General features: G+C 31.8%; 1 protein-coding gene across 1 annotated transcript; it reads right to left on the bottom strand.

The window, feature by feature from the left end:
* Positions 1-2,669: 2,669 nt before the first annotated feature.
* LOC136990890 (gastrula zinc finger protein XlCGF57.1-like) lies at positions 2,670-19,920 on the bottom strand (the record flags this gene model as incomplete). Its single annotated transcript, XM_067289344.1, has 6 exons — positions 2,670-3,301; positions 3,935-3,996; positions 4,187-4,271; positions 13,292-13,487; positions 15,086-15,295; positions 19,705-19,920. Coding segments are annotated over 6 exons (1,401 nt in total), but the record flags the coding sequence as incomplete, so codon positions are not given.
* Between the last annotated feature and the right edge of the window lie 593 nt (positions 19,921-20,513).

Consider the following 20,513-nt stretch of genomic DNA (forward strand, 5'->3'; position numbering starts at 1 on the left):
TTAGAACACTTTCATTGAGTTTGTTTGAAAAATGAACTAAATATTTTATATAACCCTATACAATTATGTTGTGTTTGTTTATTTTTTAACTTTTATTGCTTTGAGAATCGAAATATAGAAATAAAATTTAAACATTTCTAATACTTTAGATAAAATTTCTGTATGATGCCTTGCGAACATGTGTCATTCTAACACATCTTTCCACTTGAAGCTCTGTTCACAGCCATTGTAATTGCACTTGAATGGTCTTTCATCCGAATGCGATATCTGGTGCCGTCTTAAACTGCTTTTAATCCGAAAAACGACGTTCGCAAAATTTGCATTCAAACAGCTTCTCATTTGTGCGTGTTCGCATGTGTCTCTCTAAATTTTGTTTTGACCCAAATGTTTTATTGCACATCGGGCAATTTTCTGTCTTCTAAAAAATTTCGTTCAGTAAAAATAAATAATTAGTAAAAATTTAAATATAAATTATTTACGGTGATATTGATCGTACATTAATACATTATGGTAAAATCTGTAATACGTACTCTAGATACGATACGAAATTAAATTCGAAGGTGTCTTTTTAATAAGTTTTAAAAGAACGATGCCAAATTGAAAGTGTTTCATAAAATAAAGGTTTTATTCTCCATTTCTGATTTGAATTAATTTAAAATTACAGCATTTATTATGTAAATTAGTGTTTTAAATTCAAAGTAATAAGTTGGCCAAAAATGAAAATAACAATGCACTGAAATAATGCTATAGAATTTAATTATTGTTCAAGAGTACTTGAACGCGCATGATTTAAACACAAAAATAATTGGAAACACAGATATATAATTCTATTTTATTTCTGTTCTTTCGTGTGGCTTTTGGCTGATTTTCAGATATTTTAGCCGTCACATTCATATTATTCGCCAAATTTACAAATGTATAATAAAAACAAGTTTTAAAATCATATTTTACGTATTTTGGTGTTTTATTTTCTATTCTATTTACATTAATTTTGTGTGGTATTTATATTTATTTTGTTGAAAGTATCAAAATCAAAACGACAAAATCTTATTTGAACTCTTTTTTTGCCGATGTAAGAGAATAAAATCGGAAAAATTTACATATTCCTACAAAATTTGTAGTCTTCAAAAATTCACGTGGATTTCGCCATTCAATAAATAAATATATATATTAATCGTTGTTAATAATAGTTGCTAAATGTCACTAGATATTCATTGCCACAGAATCTGTGATTATGAAAATACTATCCTATTGAGTGAAAAAATACATAACTTATAATTTTATAAATTTATGTCTATTTTTTTTTAAATAAAGCAATGTAAAGTTATTTAAATCTCTTTTTAAACATATTATTTTATTATATTCGTATCATTTAAATCATTTCACATACAATAGTTATTTCGACCTCAAATATTTATTAAATAAATTAAATTTTCCCATTTGATAGGTTTCTCAGATAAGAGGCTTATATACTTTATTTCGCCATTTCGCTATACACCGTAATAATCGGTGTATATCGAGACGTGAGGAAACAAAAACAAATTTTTCATAAATTAACAATTTTGTAATATAGAAATTAAACTGTATTATATATATTTTAATTAATTTATTAGACCAAAAATAAGTTTTATAAATAAGTCCGAAGTTTGAAATAATTTCACTAAGGACATGACGTGATGTCATTATTGTCGTAAGATGTTGAGCTACAAAGTATCATCTACGAACAACTTCCCTGATCATCTGAAAACAGCCCATCATATGATAATAATCATCAAGCAATCAAGACCAATCCATAAGCAAGAAATATCTGATCCCGATTTATCTCCAGTCCACAAATATAAACCAGCAATTTAAATTTTATGAACAAAAGCACTTTAGAACAAATTGTTTCAAAACTTGCTGACATCGATGAATTGTCCATTATGGCAGGTTAGAAGAGAAAATAGGAGACATGTTTTCTTTTGTTTTCCATTGTCACAATGTATAGACCAGTTTTTCAAATGGAATGACTCACTGAAACTAAAATAATTTTCTAATCTTACTAATTAAATATACGAATAATTGTAAACATATCTATCTATGTAACATGTTGCTACAAACGTTATAAAACAGCGGCCATTTTAAAGATTTTTAGAAAATTTTAACTGTTTATCAGAAACAAATAGCTACAATGGGGTTCATTAATAGCAATTTCTTGATTCTGCCGGTAACACGAGTGATAACATTTTAACCCTGTGAGTGAACATTTCAATTTCGTTTGTTTCTGAATATTATAATAATAATTCGTGATTATTATAGATAAACCCTTTCGATCTAAATAAAATGACAAAATACACTTTTCTATGTATGTGTTACTGTTTTAATTAAACACTTATTTATTCAAAATTATACAAACCAGTTTCTTTCTGTCCATAAAATCAATTGTTTCAAGTGAAATGTAGAAATTACAAAATCAAGAAGAAAAAAATTATATATTTTTTCATTTTACATTCAATAAAATCTAAACACAAAAATTGAATATTTTTCAAACAAATCAATCAATCCTTTTGATCAAGTTTTGTTTTTCAAATATTCCTCCATAACAATATCATTATTCAAGATTGTTGTTATGATGTTTAATAACATGACTATTTTAATTAGATTTAGAATAGAACTTTTGTAAGAAATAATTAAAAAGAAAGTGGCTTCTCTCCGGTATGCAGACGAAGATGTCTTGTCAGATGATGTTTTCGTGCAAAATTTCGCTTGCAATGATCACAAGTGAAAGGCTTCTCTCCGGTATGCAGACGAAGATGTCTTGTCAGATGATGTTTTCGTGCAAAATTTCGCTTGCAATGATCACAAGTGAAAGGCTTCTCTCCTGTGTGAGTTCGGAGGTGTTCAATCAAGACACGTTTCTGTCTAAAACTTCGCTTGCAATGATCACAAGTGAAAGGCTTCTCTCCTGTGTGAGTTCGGAGGTGTACAATCAGATCATTCTTTCGTATGAAACTTCGCTTGCAATGATCACAAGTGAAAGGCTTCTCTCCTGTGTGAGTTCGGAGGTGTTCAATCAGAACATTCTTTCGTGAAAAACTTCGCTTGCAATGATCACAAGTGAACGGCTTCTCTTCGGTGTGAGTGTTGATGTGGTAACGTAAAATGCTGGAATGGGTGAACTGACGAGTACAGAATTTGCAAGAGAAGAGCCCTTCTCCAGTGTGAATCCGTTGATGATATTTTAAAGAGTACTTCGAACCGAATTCTTTCTTGCAACTGTCACATTGACACTTTCCATTCTTTTTCTTCTGATTGTTTAATTCTGTAAAATACAATAAATAAAAATATTAAAACCCGTCTAAACATCGAAACTTTCTCAAATTAATGTTAATCAAATATACAAAAATGTATATATATATATATATATTATAGTATTAAATTATAAAGTACTGTTAATGTTTTGGGTGCAGATAGAAGAAGAATTTCCCTGTTTCAGGTTACTTAAAACTAGAATTCAGAGTATACAAACAACTCTAATGACATCATCACAGCATACACACAACTGTTTACATCAGTCTTTTCACAAATGCTATCACAACTGAATGTAATTTACACATTTGTATTTGTGAACAATTGATACAAAGTGTTTTTTGTGAGAAAAAACTTTCAGAAAATAAGCTAAAATATCTTCATCGAATTTTCTTTATTTCTTTCATTTGTATGAAATGTTTTCTTTTTTCATATATTTTTCCTTCCACTCTTGTGTTTTTCTGGAAACAATTTCTCGGTTATTACGCAGAAATGCCTTTTATTGGTCAAAAAGTGATTCTGCAAAAATAAAATGTTCGCTGTGACATAAGATATGAGAATTACGTCTGTCATTATTTTCTAAAACAAATTAAATATTTTAACATTAAACTAATAAGTTTTAAAAAACTTCCTCTAAAGTTTTCACCCGAAACTACAGCTTTGTTTACAGTCTGGAAAAATCTGTCTCCTGTTAAAGATTTCGTCGATCTGAAAAATAATAAACAGACATTTTAGTGACAGTAGAATAAGGATATCGCGCACCACTGAGACAGACACGAGGTGATAATCACCTCGACCAGTCATACCTAAATGAGCATTCGTTCACCTGTCTGTAGATGTTTTGTTGGTGGGAAACAATACCCTCTGCAACTTTGTGGCAGAATTTGTACCGATTTACATGGGTCCATAGCCACAAACGATTTGCACGTGGCCATAGTGCTTGGCTCCCGTTAGATCATATCCCATTAGATCAGTGTCGGCACCTGTAAGATAGAGAAGAAAAGATCATATGTATTATGTTGCCCGATACGAAACCAGAATACATTCTGGTTTCGTATCGGGCAAGACAAAGAAGCACAAACTCACGATCGGTCTTCCAGTTTTCAGAAAACTGAACCGATTGGCTACTGATAAGCCTACACGGGAGTTATTAGGCTACGAATTGCGTATACAAAACTCTGTTTCAGGACACACACAAACATCTATACATGCATACAGATGAGAAAAACTAACGTTTTTGCATTTCTCCACATTTCGAGATCCCGAGTCCGAAAATATAATCTTCGGTTCATATTTTTCCCGACCGCTACACTTCCCGTATTACATACAATTGCCGTAATAATGAAACTGTTCTCGTTAACAATTATCAAAAAATTTTGTGGTTTCCAGTAACATTTTGAGCGATAATTAATTCCTTTAAATGTAGATAATCAATTTTTTACAATTGCCTGACTGCAACGCATAATAAAAATAAATTCAACCGTTACTTATAAAACTAGCTGTTAACATTTACAGAAAAATTTTTCTCAGTTAAATGTAGCAATAAGATTGTAATTTTATCTACTTTTAACTGAGAATGCATCTTTTTTACACATAGAAACGTTCTGTAAAATATTCAGAATATGCACGAAGCCGAACCATTACAAATTCGTTGACCCAGTTGTTATTCGCGTATACGTGCTAATGGCGTCATAGCCAAGTTGCTTGTACAGTAATACCTCGGTCTTCGTTGACTTCGGTTATCGTCGGTTTCGGTTTTCGTCGATTGTTTTTCGCGAAAAATTTGTCTTCGTTTTTGTCGGCGTGCTTAAGTCACTGCGCTGCTAATTTTGGAAAAACAAAGGGCAACCCACGCGGTTTAGGTGCAGTGTGGCGTTATTTCTCTTTGCGTGAATATTACCCCGTGACAGCCACCATTGGTCAACGGTTCTGTTCTCTGAACACTGGGAGTTTGGTCGTGTTTTCAGGCTTCGCCAGGGCGGGCTAGCAACGTAAAGTTTTCCGGGTTTTCTCCACGTCTGTAATGCCTGAAAAGGGGTAGAAAAGCTTGAACGAAAGGTTTGAAGAAAAAAGTATAAAGGAAAAAGGGGTTTGTACTGCACTTATCGATAAGAGTTATTTGGTTTTGATTGCTCTAAGTTCTTTAAAAATCCCATATGGTTGATTTAAGCAACCAAATATTCGTTCAACACTTTGTCTAAATTCTACTGTTTTCTTTTTGCCACAGAATTATTACTTAGTTCAAAACATATTTTCATTACACGACTAAATAAATTTCTGGCTTCTCTCAATATTGACTCTTCTGCATTCTCTTTTGACTTTCTGTTGTCTAGTTTAGGGGAAATTTGTAGTGTTGGAGGCGAAGACTGTGGATCCTCATTTAACAGCAGTTTGTTAGTTGTTCCAGTCTATCTGACGAACACTGAATATGTTCCATTGCCAAAAGTAAAGCAACCCAATGTCTATATATGTGATGATGTGAAATAATTACACACCAAATTTCAATTAATTAAGTAAGTTATTCTCCAATAATGTAATTACCTGACAATTAACGCAAGAGAGTAGAAATATTACATTCAAATGCGATAAAGTAACAAAAATTATTAAAAAGCATCGTTAAAATAATCAAATTCCGTGATACTATGAATTAAATTACATTCATTTTTACAATTAAACCCTTAACACTCAAAATTTGAGTTGCAGGTGCAATGATTAATATAGAATATCTATTACATCCGTTGAAAAATTTATTGAAGAACGTTAGAAAACCGTTAAAGTCCGTTATAACTGTCAAAAATTTCCCAATTATTCTCTATAGTAAAAATTTTAAACCCTTATAATTCGATTAATATTAAACGAATTGCTACCCCGTTTTAGGACCTTATTGACACAGCCAACTTTTAACTAACCCCCTAATGCCCCATCCGCTAGGCCCGATCGAATTTTACGAAATTAAAAATTAATTATCCGTTCCTTCATTAGCGTACATTAACAAAATATATGTCAAACGAACCAGAATCCAGAGTATATTTCAACGGTATCCTCAAAAATGTAATTTAATTAGTATGTCCGGCACAATCACAATAATTAAAAGAGCACAATTTATCACATCTTTCTTATTCAATCGTCAAATCTCACTTTTTCAAAACGGGACATTTTAACTGCTGTCTACTAACAAAATTCGTTTATAAGTAAATGAATTATTGCTTAGCTCCTAACGATGACAGGGCGGGTCGAATACAAACCACTTACCTGTTAAAAAGGCATTCGATAGTGTTGATTTGCTGTAAGAAACAATAAATGATTATTTTGAATTCAAACAGACAAGAAACTTGAAAATGAGCGGTAAAATACGGGTAACGAGATAGCCCGAGACGCCCTCTACTGGAAGTTCTAGCAGCAGTGGCGTCGTTCCGAGATATAATCTATATTAATAAAAATGTAATGTTTGTTTGTTCCTAATAGCTAATCTCCGAAACTTCTTCACCGATTGCTTTGAAATTTTGATACAACGATGCATTCGAATACGCGCGTGCTTTTATATAATATAGATGGAAAAATGTCTCTTCCCGCGAAGAGAGGGACAAAATTAAGAGTTTCCGTGAAGAACTCGGCTTCTATATACTATTTTCGATGCGTTTCTTTGAGTTTTTCATTGTGTTTTAATAGGGTACGTCAAGAGAATGTACGCTAAGAAGGAATTTTTCGAAATCCCCACGGGGGAAGTGTTATGCATTTATAATAGATACATTTTGAGCCGCAGCAACGCGTGGCGGGTACTGCGAGTAAATAATAAATTCCTATTGTAAATAAAAATAATAATATACTAAATTATAATTCTATAAATAAAATATAATTGCAATTTAAGTAATAGCTGAAAATCATCGCTAGAGACACCGCTAGTGGGCATTCTAGGCATTCCGTGACAGATTGCAGACATATAAACAGTGGAATCAATGGCTTATGTATGTGATTAACATTCGAGTTTCTTGTGCATTATTAAAATCAACATATAAATTATTCGATTCATTCATAACTCAATCGGGCGAAACGATTTCAGTAAAAATTATCGATAACTTCAATAAGCCAAATTGCAATCGGTTTAAGATTAATGTCCATATCATGTAATGTGTATCTGTTTCTAATATTTCTATCAGTACTGAAAAGTGTGTCCTTCCGATTCAGAAATAACACATTCATGTGAAAAGTTCTCTACTTCCAAAGACGTATTGTCGTATTATGATGGCAGTGTTGTAAAGCACACGTCTGGTTTCGGAAGAAATATTTGTAACGAATACAGCCAGGTCGTCTGTGAAAGTTGTCCGAGCGCGCTACACAAGCAAATTTCTTAACAAATACAACAGCGTCAATGTCTTTCGTGTGAAATTCATTCACTTGAAATCAGCCAAAAGCCACTTGAAAAGACAGGAAGAAAATGCAATTATCTCACTGTGTTTGTAATTATTTTTTTTTAAAATGATGCGCATTCAATTACTGCGAGAAAACAATTAAATTCTACAACGTTATTTTTGTTTATTGTTGATTTCACTTTCGGCCAACTTATTACATTGAACTTAAAACACTAACGTTACAGCATTTATTACGTAAATTAAATTAACTCAAATCAGAAATGGTAAGTAAAACTTTTATTTTGTCAAATGCTTTCAATTTGGCATTTTTTTCAAATTACTAAAGGGACACTTTTGAATTTAATTTCGTATCGTACCTAGAGTACGTATTACAGATTTTACCATAATATTTTAATATACGTTAAATATTACCATAAATAATTTATATTTAAATTTTTACTAATTATTCAATTTTACTGAACGGAATTTTTTAAAAGGAAGAAAAATATCAATGACCGACCTGCAATAAAACATTTGGGACAAAACAAAAATTACAATGACACTTGCGGATTCACACAAATGACAAGCCGTTCAAATGCAAATCCTGCGAATGTCGTTTTTCACAGAAAAGTGATTTAACGCAGCACCTGAAATCGCATTCAGATGAAAAGCCATTCACGTGCAATTACAATGGCTGTGAACGGACCTACAAACGTAAATTTGAGTTAGAACGACACGTGTTCGCATTGCATAATAATAAGATTTTATCTTAAAGCATCGGGAGTGGAAAAAAGTATTTCGCAAGTACGAAATGTACGGCTTGTGATTTTCGGGTCATCTGGTAAAATCTAATTTCATAATAATTATTGACAATATATGTTATATCGTAAGTTATAAATATATGAACTGTATAGTTGTGATGGAAGGCTAATGGGTAGTGTCTGTCCGACTTTAAAAAGGTTTTCAATTTATGAATTGGCACGCAGTGAACTAAGAGAATGGTTTTTACGAAAAATGCAAGAAAATAAATCAATTCCTAATTTTTAATAATAATAATAATATTTACAAGCAGTCCTCTACTTACGAACTTAATCTGTTCGTAGCGGTCGTTCGCAAGTCGAAAAGTTCGTAACTCGAAAAGACGACGTTTGGCGCAAAAATTCCAATGAAACGTTGTTTTTACAATTATGTAATGTTTAGGCTACTTGAGTAATGTTGAATTAAAATTGTTAAATGGAAGTATAAATTCAAATCAATCACATGTACATTATTTATTAAAATTACTCATTTAAAACAACTACAAATGTACATATGTATGTACTGTAAATGTTTTTAACGTAAAACTTAAAAAATAAACTTGACTGTATATAAAAAATAACCAACTGCACTTTAATAGTAAACAAATAACACCACACACGATTGACACACGATTACAGTCCAAACTCAACTAATAGCCTCTCACTTACCTCTCGCGCTTAGAGTACCTAGATATCAGAGTAGCGATACACGAGTCATCGCCGCCATGTTCTGTCGATCGACTGTCATCACGTGGTCTATGGGTTTACATTAAGAAATGACGATTTTTGTTAGTTTAATAAAGCACTTTTACGAATAAAATACTTTATTAAAATAAAAATAATCATTCTTATGAAAATTCGTGGGCCTCTGCCAAGTTTAGCAACTATTGTTAGAGATGTGCAAGGATCTCTCTTTCTCAAAACACTAGTGCAATCCTATCTGTGTACCAAACACCTACACTTTCATGTGTAACCTCATTCTATCGCGCTTTTCTAGAATATTAAAACTCTGTTTATATTAATTTTATTTTGTTTTCTTTTGCATTCATATTAGATGTCTCGACACTAGTCACTGACAGATTGAAGCTTACCACATGGTTTTAATATTCTGAGTAAATGTCCTCTACAACTCTATAACGTTGAAAAATTAATGTGTTTATGCACTTAATTTGTGTTTATAGAAAAACAATATAAAAACTCCATACAATTTCAAATTAAATTATTTTTACTTGGTAGTTTTCAAAAAGAGAAGGTCTAAACTTTATGAAAATAATTGAGAATTTATTAGTAATTTATATTTCATTTAAATCAGTACATTTTGAATATTAAATAACGTCTGTGATTTTGTTACAAAAATTAAAATTTTAAACACATATTTAAAATCTTTACAAGTAGATGACATCAAATTAAAATCGAAAGAATTTCAGAGGAATAATCGGTAAAATAAAAGTATATTAAAGTAAAAAATATTTCAATGTTTTCACATTGAAAATGTTCCTTAATGATACTTTCTCATGTGTTCTTGCATAGAAACTTCTTCGTCAAACTTAACTTGACACAAGAGACATTCCAATTCATATCGATCGATTCTTACTTCTGGGAACAGATCGAAAGATGTCGATGGTTCCACATCTGTTTCGAAGGTAGTGTCTTCGAGAATGTCTTCAGGATCGTGTGATATGTCGCTCGCCATTTCAGAAATGATCGATGTTTTTGTGTTTCGACGGAATGGATTCCTGCAGCTAAACAAAGATCAAATTTTTTCTTCTTCTCACTTATAACGTCTTTAATATTGTTTTTTGCATCCTGTAAATATATTCAATAAGATTTACTATATACTCTCTACAGATTTTTAGTATTTTTCTAAGACCAATTTGCGTGTATAACAAAAAAACTTTCCTGGATGTCTATAAATAAAACATTATTCACTACAGTTGCTGAGTATCGGTTCCTATCGTTGTAATTTGTCATTACACATTCGGTGTTTTTTAAACCATGGGCGTGTAAACACTTTGTTTCTTGCTCTCGATAATATTAAACCTATAAATTCCAACTGTCGTCCGTCTGTCCCTCTGTCAGTCTTTCCATAATTCCGAAAACTGAGTTAGAGAGATGAACGTCGAGACCAGATATAGAAAATTTCGGGGGCAGGAGGCCCCAATTAATTTCATTTAAAATTTCTTAATTTTATAGATTTAGTCAATAAAACTATGTAAAAAATGTGTTTAAAATTGCTTTTTAATATACGTTAATTTATAACATTAGTTCATTTTAATCATTTAACTTGCGTCGCAAGATTATTTTTACCCGACACACTTTTCAAAGTAATTTCAAGTGGAAGTATTGATTTTTTAAGTTCACTGATGTATTTAGTGTATTTCGACTTTTAATATACATAATAATAAACGAAAACTTTTTTATTTGTTTAAATAATTTAACGGATTTTATAAGTTTCGTGTCATAAAGGTCCAATGATGCCTTTTACATTACATTTAATATAAATTAAAGTTTATGTTGCTTATAACAAACATACTAGATATAACAAGTAACTAATTGTATGGTTCATTAACTCATCAAGTATAGAAAAAGTGCTTGCACTATTTCTATATTCGAGAAATAATTTTAATGGAAGAAAAAACGTAGGAAAGGGAATCGATAAAATTCCTAAATTTCAAGATATGAGAACAAAATAGCTTAAAAAAAACCTTGCAACGAGTTGCGTAACTTTCCTGACTGTTATAAGATTTTATTCTAAAAAACTATTTTAATTATTAATCATAATAAAGTGTCCAGATAACGAACTGTATCCGAACGATCGAATTTCTCGCCTTCTATTTTAAGTCTTGTTATATACTGAAACTGTCCACCAGTAAACAAGCCGTTCCGTTTCCTGTACACTGGAAGTTCGGTCGTGTGTTCGTGCCTTCCAACGACGGCTTTCCACCTTGCTTTTTTGGGTTTTCGCCATGCTTGTAAAGCCTGAAAATGGGCCAGTTACTATTAAAAAGACTTCCCAGAAGAAATCCCAAATACGCACATTCGAAGTGTTGCGTTTCTGTAAATTAACAAACAAGCAAAAATCTGAGAACACGGTGGTGATCAATTCAGAAGAAAAGAAATATCTAAACCAATCAGAACTCTTTAATTCGCTAAAATCCTATTTAAACTGTGGACTCAGGAATACTGATATTTTTCCCACGATTGTTCTCTTCTATACTCTTTCGCTACCTACTTCCGTAACTGCGTAAAAATAGCGCAAGTTCTGAACTTTTATTTTATTCTCATGTGCTCTAGCTTTTCGACCGAAACCACCCAAATCTGTCAGCAGCACACGTGAGCTAGGGGTACGTCAAGAAATATCATACATATCCCGACGTACAGATATTTTTAATGTCATTTCGGACAATTATTTTAAGCTTCTTATTGTTTACAATAATTGTTTCGTTGCCCCTACTCTTACATATTGATCCAGATAATTAATCAACCTTAAATGGGGGAGGAATTATCTAATCATAGCCTATAATTTGTAAGGCGACACATTGATTTAATGTAACCAAACATATCAATTTTAGGCGTTAATGACGAGTTGTATGTACAGTACATAGAGTGTTCCATAAGTTTGAATCCATGAAAATTATGTAGAGTATTGATTATTTTCTTAGAAATAAAAGCGTTGTCCTGAGTAAAGAAAAGTTAATTGACGTTATTTTGATGGTAAACACAAACGGTAACAAGGAGATGACGATACCACAACGAAAGTAAATAAATCTTGTTTAGTTAATGTCTTGTCTTAAATACAAGAAATGACACAGAAACATTATGATACACACCAACTATCGAATGACCTATATAGTCCACACGAGAAATGCTCACTCTGCACGTATTGATGGCTGCTACTATACGAAGAATCCAGAATCGTTGTACATTTTTAACACAGGAATTATCTTGTTAAATACAAAGAAACTTACTTACTCGCAATATCGAATTTTACAAATACACGTGTTTGGAATATATGGGATAAGTAAATATAAAACTGCTGGTGTTTGCTGGTAAAATAGGTGAAATATTATTATTTTTTCATGCTAATAGTCGATTGGGTGTTAAAAGTTTAACCATTAACGAATTTATAAACTTACGTCGCAGCAAAATGGAGTTTCCTCTCGCCGGATGAAACATTCCGATGTGTCTGTTTAAGATGTATTTGAGTGTGAATGCGTCGTTGCAAAAATTACACGAAAATAGTCGTTCTCTGGTGTGAGTTTTCAAGTGGATTCTTAAAGCAGATAAATTTTCAAAAGGTTTTCTGCATACGTGACACGTACGGCTTTCTAAAGTTGGGTCATCTGGTGGAATCTAATTATTCAATAAGTTTTCAGTGATATTATTTCACAACATATAAAACACGAAACGTACTTCTTTAAATGCAAATACTTCATGTCAATTATTTAGAAAAAAATTGTGAATCGATTTCTACGATTTTTTTATTGTGATATCGGAATTTTATTAAACAACGTATATAGAGAATTATTTTGTAAAAATACGGATTACAAGGTGTTGCTCAGTAATTTATATTAAATTTTATTACTGATAACAGTAATTACGCACGGACGTACGACTGTTTTTGGAACCCTTTTCTACTGTAACCAGAATTTAATATTAAAAAGATAATACAATTCGTATTTTTAGCAACATAACATGAAGTAATTTAATAACACCGTAAGCAATAAAAAAGAAGTTTCTGGTTTTTATACTTTATAAGAACTTAAATAATATTTACTTTAGATAAAATCTCTTGAGGATGCTGTCTGTACAAGTGTCGTTCTAACTCATTTTTTCGTTTAAAGCTCTATCCACAACTTGTGTAAATGCACATGAATGGTCTTTCATACGAATGCGATATTATGTGCCGTTTTAAATTGCTTCCATCCGAAAAACGACATTCGCAGATTTCACATTTAAACTGCTTCTCATTTGTGTGAGTCCGCATGTGTCTCTGTAAATTGTGTTTTCTCCCAAATGTTTTATTACAAGTCGGGCATTGGTGTATTCCTTCCTTTTAAAAAATTCCGTTGAGTAAAAATAAATAATTAGTAATAATATAAATATTTATCGTACATTAAAATATTATGGTAAAATCTGTAATATGTACTCAAGGTATGAAACGTAATTTAAGATTGAAAGTGTCCTTTTAGTAATTTTTAATAAAAACGATGCCAAATGAAAAGTGTTTGACAAAATAAAGGTTTTACTCACCATTTCTAATTTTAATTAATTTAATTTTAATAGTAAATTGCTGTAAATTTAGTATTTTAAATTCAACGTAATAACCTGTTTGAAAATGAAAACAACAATGCACAGAAATAATGTTATAGAATTTTATTGTTGTCCGAGAGTGATTAAATGCGCATGATTTGAACACAAGAATACTGAAATTAGAAACACAGAGATATAATTGCATTTTATTCCTGTTTTCTTATGTGACTTTTGGCTGATTTCAAATATTTTAGCCGTCACATTCATATTGTTCGTCATATTTTTGAAAGGTATAATGAAAATTACTTTTAAAACCATATTTTATGCATTTTGGCTATTTACTCACTTGAATTAGCAAACGAGTTTTGGTTTATCATTTTTGGATTTTTGTAGACGTTCACTTTGATGTTTCCCCAGAAGGATATGTAAAGACAATTACAATTACAAAGGCTGTTAACGGAGCATTAAACGGAAAAATCAGTTAGAACGACTCGTGTACAGACAGCATCCTCAAGAGATTTAATTTAAATTAACTATAATGCAGGATATATTTTTTTAACTATTACAGAAAAATTGAGTATACAAACGATAGATAGACGTACTATACCTGTTGGTTAAACTTTTTATAATTTAAAATCGTTTAAAACTGTCTTAATTCTTTTGTACTGTACATTACAATTTAAAAATTCTTTGACTGTAAAAATACATTACAACTGTAAAACCTAAAAATATATTGCAACTGTAAAAAATTTTTGAGCTGTTCCCGCCTCCATTTTCCCCTTTTTTGACGTTTGCGCTGGTATGGTTTGTGTTGCCACGTATGGCGTTCGCTGGTTTCCGTATCGACTAAACTGAATAATGATACTTGATGGAAAACTTGCCAAGTGTCTTTGGAACACAACTCAACACTAGTGTTTACTAAGCTCAAAAAGAACGAGACACGGTTTCATTAAAAAAAATCGAAAATTTATTTAATTAAAGCTTATCTATTAAACAAGCATAAGAAAATTAAGTGTCTTATCGAGGATTAGATAATTTGATTTTGGTGAAATAATTAATGTGAAAAATAACTGTCGAATTTCGTTTCATTCAAATTCTACGAAGATATAATTAAATAATTTCTGCTATAAATTAAATTAATTTTGTACTTTCTACGACGATTTCATATTTATCACAAACTATTAACTAACGTTGTTCTGCTGAACATACAATTTTGCTTCCATTATTAAATATCGAAATATTAATCATTTGAAACATTTTTAAATTAATATAATTGTAAAATTTGTTGTCTAGAATTAATTAATCAGACGGATGGAATGTTCTTTCGTGTTCTTTTAGTGAATCGTCGTCTAAAAATTGTTCACGGCTGAACGGACTTTCCAATTTTCTTTCTTCAACGTCCATGTTTGGTAATAAATTTGCAGGTGAGGATGTTTCCAATTGTCTAATTTCTAAATTGTCGTTAAGGCTTTCAAGAAATTCTTCACATTCTTTTAGAGTAAAAATAGTCTCTTGTGAAGAAATTTCTCCGAATTCTATTGACTGTGCTGTTTGAGAACTTGTCGATGGTTGTTCTTGCTGCTCTTGTTGAACGCCTTGTATACTTTTCTAAAAGTAAATAACATAAATAACATAAATGTACACAATATACTACAATGCGGATTGCATAGAAATATGGAATTTCAATAATTATGAACTGCATTATGTATATGTAATGCTTTAAGAGTTAACAGATTTTTAAGCTAATTAAGATCAAATATTTCACAATGTTTTTAAAATTTCAAAATTTATTCGCAATTGTAACAAATGTTTTATAATTAATAATTTTAACAATAATCGGTTAACAAATATAAATGCACTTCATTAATGTTATCAAAGCGAATTATATCAGAAAATAATGTCAAATCAAAATTTATTTGCATGGGGTAATGTTGATTTTATGGCACAGTAAATGTATCTGTATGGTAGGGGAGACCGGGGCTAAAAGTTTTCGGGGTAAGTTGTTCCGATTGAAATAGCTCCATAAAAAAAAATATATATATATATAATTAACAAATACGTCATGAAATCGAACGTTTTTGCGCACGGACGGCAGCCATCTTAGTCAGTCTAGTGAAGTTTGGAACATTGGAAACGGAACCTGTACATCGCTGATCTACGTAAGTAAACATTTTCGTGTTTGATATTTTTGTTATATCTGGCGAATTTAAATAATTAGCGATTAGTTATTTAGTATTTTCATTCAAAAATATATCGAGTATCTTGATATACTACGCTAAAACTGTATATGTCTCGTAACCTAATCTAGTAGTTGCTGTTTTGAACCCATGTGTTATCGGGGCTAGATGTTCCCTTCTTTCGGGGCATGTTGTGACTTTGGAACAACTTGCCCCAGTTCATCTGTAGCGGTAATGCAGTAAAAATAATGTTTTTTTTCTTTTGCAGTATGCGGACTTACATTCGAAAAACGACACGGGGTTCTGTATCTCAAGAGTTGATACAAAGAGCTGCAGATGAAGTTATTAAAAATGGTAAAAAAATAAAAACTGTGGCCAGAGAATTAGATATTTGTCACATGACGTTATACAGATTTGTAAGGAAGTTAAAATCTGGAAAAGAAAACGCTGCTGTTGGCTACAAAAAAACAAGATTGATCTTTAGTGAAGAAAAGGAAAAGAAGTTGGCAGAATATTTGTTACAATGTGCAACAATGTTCTTTGGTCTTCTACCAGAGGAAGTGCGAAAATTAGCATATGAATGTGCACAGAAATTCAACGCTTCTGCTATTCCACCATGTTGGCATGAGAATGGAAAAGCTGGTCCAGATTGGCTGACTGGTTTTTTAAAGAGAAATCCTGAACTCTCGATTAGAGCCCCAGAATCGACAAGTGCTAGCAGAGCAACATCTTTTAATAAACACAATGTTAACGAATTTTTTACAAAGCTAGGCACAGTGTTGGATAAATATAAATTTCCGCCCTCGAAAATATATAATTTAGATGAAACTTGCGTTACAACAGTGCTAAAGCCAAAGAAAATTATTGCTAAAAAGGGAACTAAGCAAGTTGGAGCTATAGTATCGGCAGAACGAGGTACATTAGTCACCGTAGAACTGGCAGCAAATGCATTAGGACACACAGTTCCTCCTATGTTTATTTTCCCTCGACTTAAATACAAGGATTTATTTATCAAAGGCGGACCACCGGAATCTATTGGTGCAGGAAATAGCTCTGGATGGATGACAGCTATGGAGTTCCTCATATATACGGATCACTTCATCAAACACACCAGATTATCACCTTCAGATCCAGTTTTGTTATTGGTTGATAATCACCAATCTCACGTCGATATCAATGTGGTAGAAAAAGCGAAATGTAACTCCATTGTAATGCTGTCATTCCCGCCTCATTGTACACACCGTCTGCAACCATTGGACGTTGGAGTGAATGCACCGTTTAAAAATTATTGTGCAAAGGCTCAAGACAACTGGCTACGCAGCAACCCTGGCAAGACAATGTCAATATATGAGATCCCTGAGATCGTAAAATATGCGTTACCAATTGCAGCAACCCCTACCAATATAATGAGCTCTTTTAAAAAGGCTGGCATTTGGCCATATGATCCTAATATTTTCACTGAAGACGACTTTGCTCCATCTTTCGTCACAGATCATCCTTTGGCTCCAACGCATGATAGTGTCTCTGCAGGCACCACACCTATAAATGATATTGATATAATTGATATGAAAGTTTCAGAGACAGAAACTAAAATAGACAAATCCAACAATGCACGTGAAACTGTAAGCATTATTGATGAAAGACAAATCTTCGGTCAGCCGGGGCCATCAGGAGTTGTGAATTTGCCTGCAACTTCTGGTGTTATAGGCCTACAAGAACATGGAAAGGATGTTCCTTTCTCCCCAGAAGCAATTCGTCCCTTTCCAAAGGCACCACCACGGAGTGGAACGACCAAGAGACGTCATAGAAAATCCGCAATTTTAACAGACACTCCTGAGAAACAAGCCCTGGCAGAAGAGCAAAGCAAGAAAAGGAAGGTAAAAATTGATAATGAAGAAGTAAGAAAAAATAAAAGAAAAGAGAAGGGTAAAAGATGTCAAGGGAATAAAATAAAAGGGAACGACAAGAGAACGCTAAAAGGAAAAGGAAAGGGGAAGTCCAGTAAACGACAGGTTGTACAAACGAGCAGTGAAAGTTCTGAGAGTGAAGAGGATAGTTTAGAGCAGGGGTCCCCAACCTTTTTGTACTTAAGAGCACATTCTAAAATACCGGCCGAACGGCGAGCACCATTTATTTTTTCAAGGTGAATTTATACTTGGACATAGTTAATAATACATACACATAATGTACAGAAAACATTTAATTCCAAAAATGTAATAAAACATACACAAGACTATTAACAATAATTTTTACAAAACAAATAATTACTAAACAATGCATGCAAAATCTACAGAGTATAAAAATTCTTTATAAAAAATATAAATCTGAAAGTAAATGTGATTTTTGGCATTGCATTTCATTGGCCATTGCTTCGTAATTAGGAGAGTATGATGATATTCCTGCTCGTAAGCAATCGTCAAGGTGTTCATCTGTAAGTCGTGATCTGTACTTTGATTTTATGATATTCAGAACGGACCGGTTTATTTCATTTTAGGTATGGGAAATTTGGTTGGTGAAGATTTGGCGGAGGGGAAAAAGAAATCGGTCGCATTTCGCTTCGTGCTTTTATCTGTGTTGGACGCCATTTCTACTTTTGAGTGGTTAATCATTAAAAACGAAAAAACTTTTACTTAGCATTTTATTGAAAACCGAAATATTTTTATTTTTATCGTGGTCGCACAGCAGCGGGCACACGAAAAACGATCGGCGGGCGCAATGGTGCCCGCGGGCATAGGGTTGGGGACCACTGGTTTAGAGTATTATTGTTTAGTCTGCTGTGACCGTTACTCTAACTCACGTTCTGGTGAAGAATAGGTCCAGTGTCAAGAATGTAAGAACTGGGCCCATTCCAGATGTAGAAAATATCGTGACATGTTAACATACTTTTGTCCGAATTGCGGTTCTGATGAATCTTGTGATGATTTATAAGTATAATATTATTTTCAGTCAAAGACGACTTTCTAATGTGATTAAACGTTGATAATTGATAATTTTTCAAGGTTAATTAGCTACTTAAGCTAATATAATGGTTAATGTTTCAATCGTTAAATAAAAATTATAAATGTTAAAAAGTAAAAATGTTTTCTTTATAATAAATTTAAGAAAAACAACTAATTATTGATGAAATATTATTGATTAGTCTTTAAATACATACTTAGTTAAATAAATTATTGTTTTTTTTACATATTACACCTTTCACAGATCTCGTAACAACTTGTTCCACCCTGTTAACAACATGCCCCGAACCGGGGTAAGTTGTTACTTTCCGACTTTAGGTATTGTATTATTAATTATAAAAAAAACTTACAAAAAATGAACCCCAAAAACTGTATTTATAGCAAAGTTAGATATATTACTAAATTTTAATCTCTTAATACTTATGCTAGAATTATGTTTCCTTAACAAAATATAAGGTTGACTAAAAAACGGAACTTGTAGCCCCGCTCTCCCCTACTTAGCCTGTTCCATAATATTTGTAACATTTCTGTTAAATATTGTTTAATCTATCACAGATAAAAAAAATGCTCACGAGTAAAAAAAAATTCATGCAAATTACATTGACGATACAGTCACGCACTAATCTCGAAATTTCGGAAAAGTGTTACAGGTTGCATCCAGACTTCTCACAGTCACAGCAGTCAAGATGCAGCCTGTTTGATTTCGGCGACTTCTCGCTGATTATATTTTTCTACTGTCAAAATGAACTTAATTAATTCTTTCTTATTCGGAAATTTGTTTTAAATAAAAGCAGAGATTAATATTAATCATATAGTTATAGTCATATGCTTATAATAGAATATATGCTTAAAATTCATTCCTAAAAAACATTTGTAAATTTACCTGGAAGCGATTTTGTGTTTCCGCTTTCGGATGAATCTTTTTCTCGTGTGTCTTTAATTCAGATTCGAATGTAAATGTTTCGTTGCAAATATTACACGAAAATGGCCGCTCTCCGGTGTGACTTCTCAGGTGACGTCTTAAAGCATAGGGATCGGATAAAATTATTCCGCAGATATGACATTTACGGCTTGTGATCTTCGGGTCATCTGGTGAAATCTAAATTCATAATAATTTATAAAATAATTATTGACAATACATTAAAGCAGGCAATATTTTATATGTTATATCATAAATTATAAATATGTTAACTCTAGTTGTGGTGAATGGCTTATGGGTAAAGTCTGTTCGACTTTAAAAAGGTTTTCAAGTTATGAATTAGCACACAATAAATTAGAAAAATTGTTTTTACGAAACACGCAAGCAAATAAATTAAATAATAATTTTAAAAAGTTTCCTAGCTTCAAAAATAATAATAATAATAATTACTATTATTTATGATTATTGTTGTTGTTCATGTTATAATTATATTCAGCTTAGTTTCAGAAAAGTGTACAGTTTCAATGATTTTTGAAATTAATATAAAACTTTATATATTCAGATAAAATCATATTGTATATGCTTATTTTATGTGTATGTAACCTAAACAATCGAAATTTCACAATATGTGAAAACACAAATGTAACTCTTTAAATGCAAATACTTGATGTCAATTATTTGTAAAAAAGTTGTAAAATGTTTGTTTCAACGATTTCTTTCATTGTGATAATGTCGGAATCAAAAGATTTTGTTCATGTTTTATTAAACTATGT

This window comes from Centruroides vittatus, unplaced genomic scaffold, assembly GCF_030686945.1.
Source record: "Centruroides vittatus isolate TY-2023 unplaced genomic scaffold, ASM3068694v2 contig_1355, whole genome shotgun sequence".
Taxonomy (NCBI): domain Eukaryota; kingdom Metazoa; phylum Arthropoda; class Arachnida; order Scorpiones; family Buthidae; genus Centruroides; species Centruroides vittatus.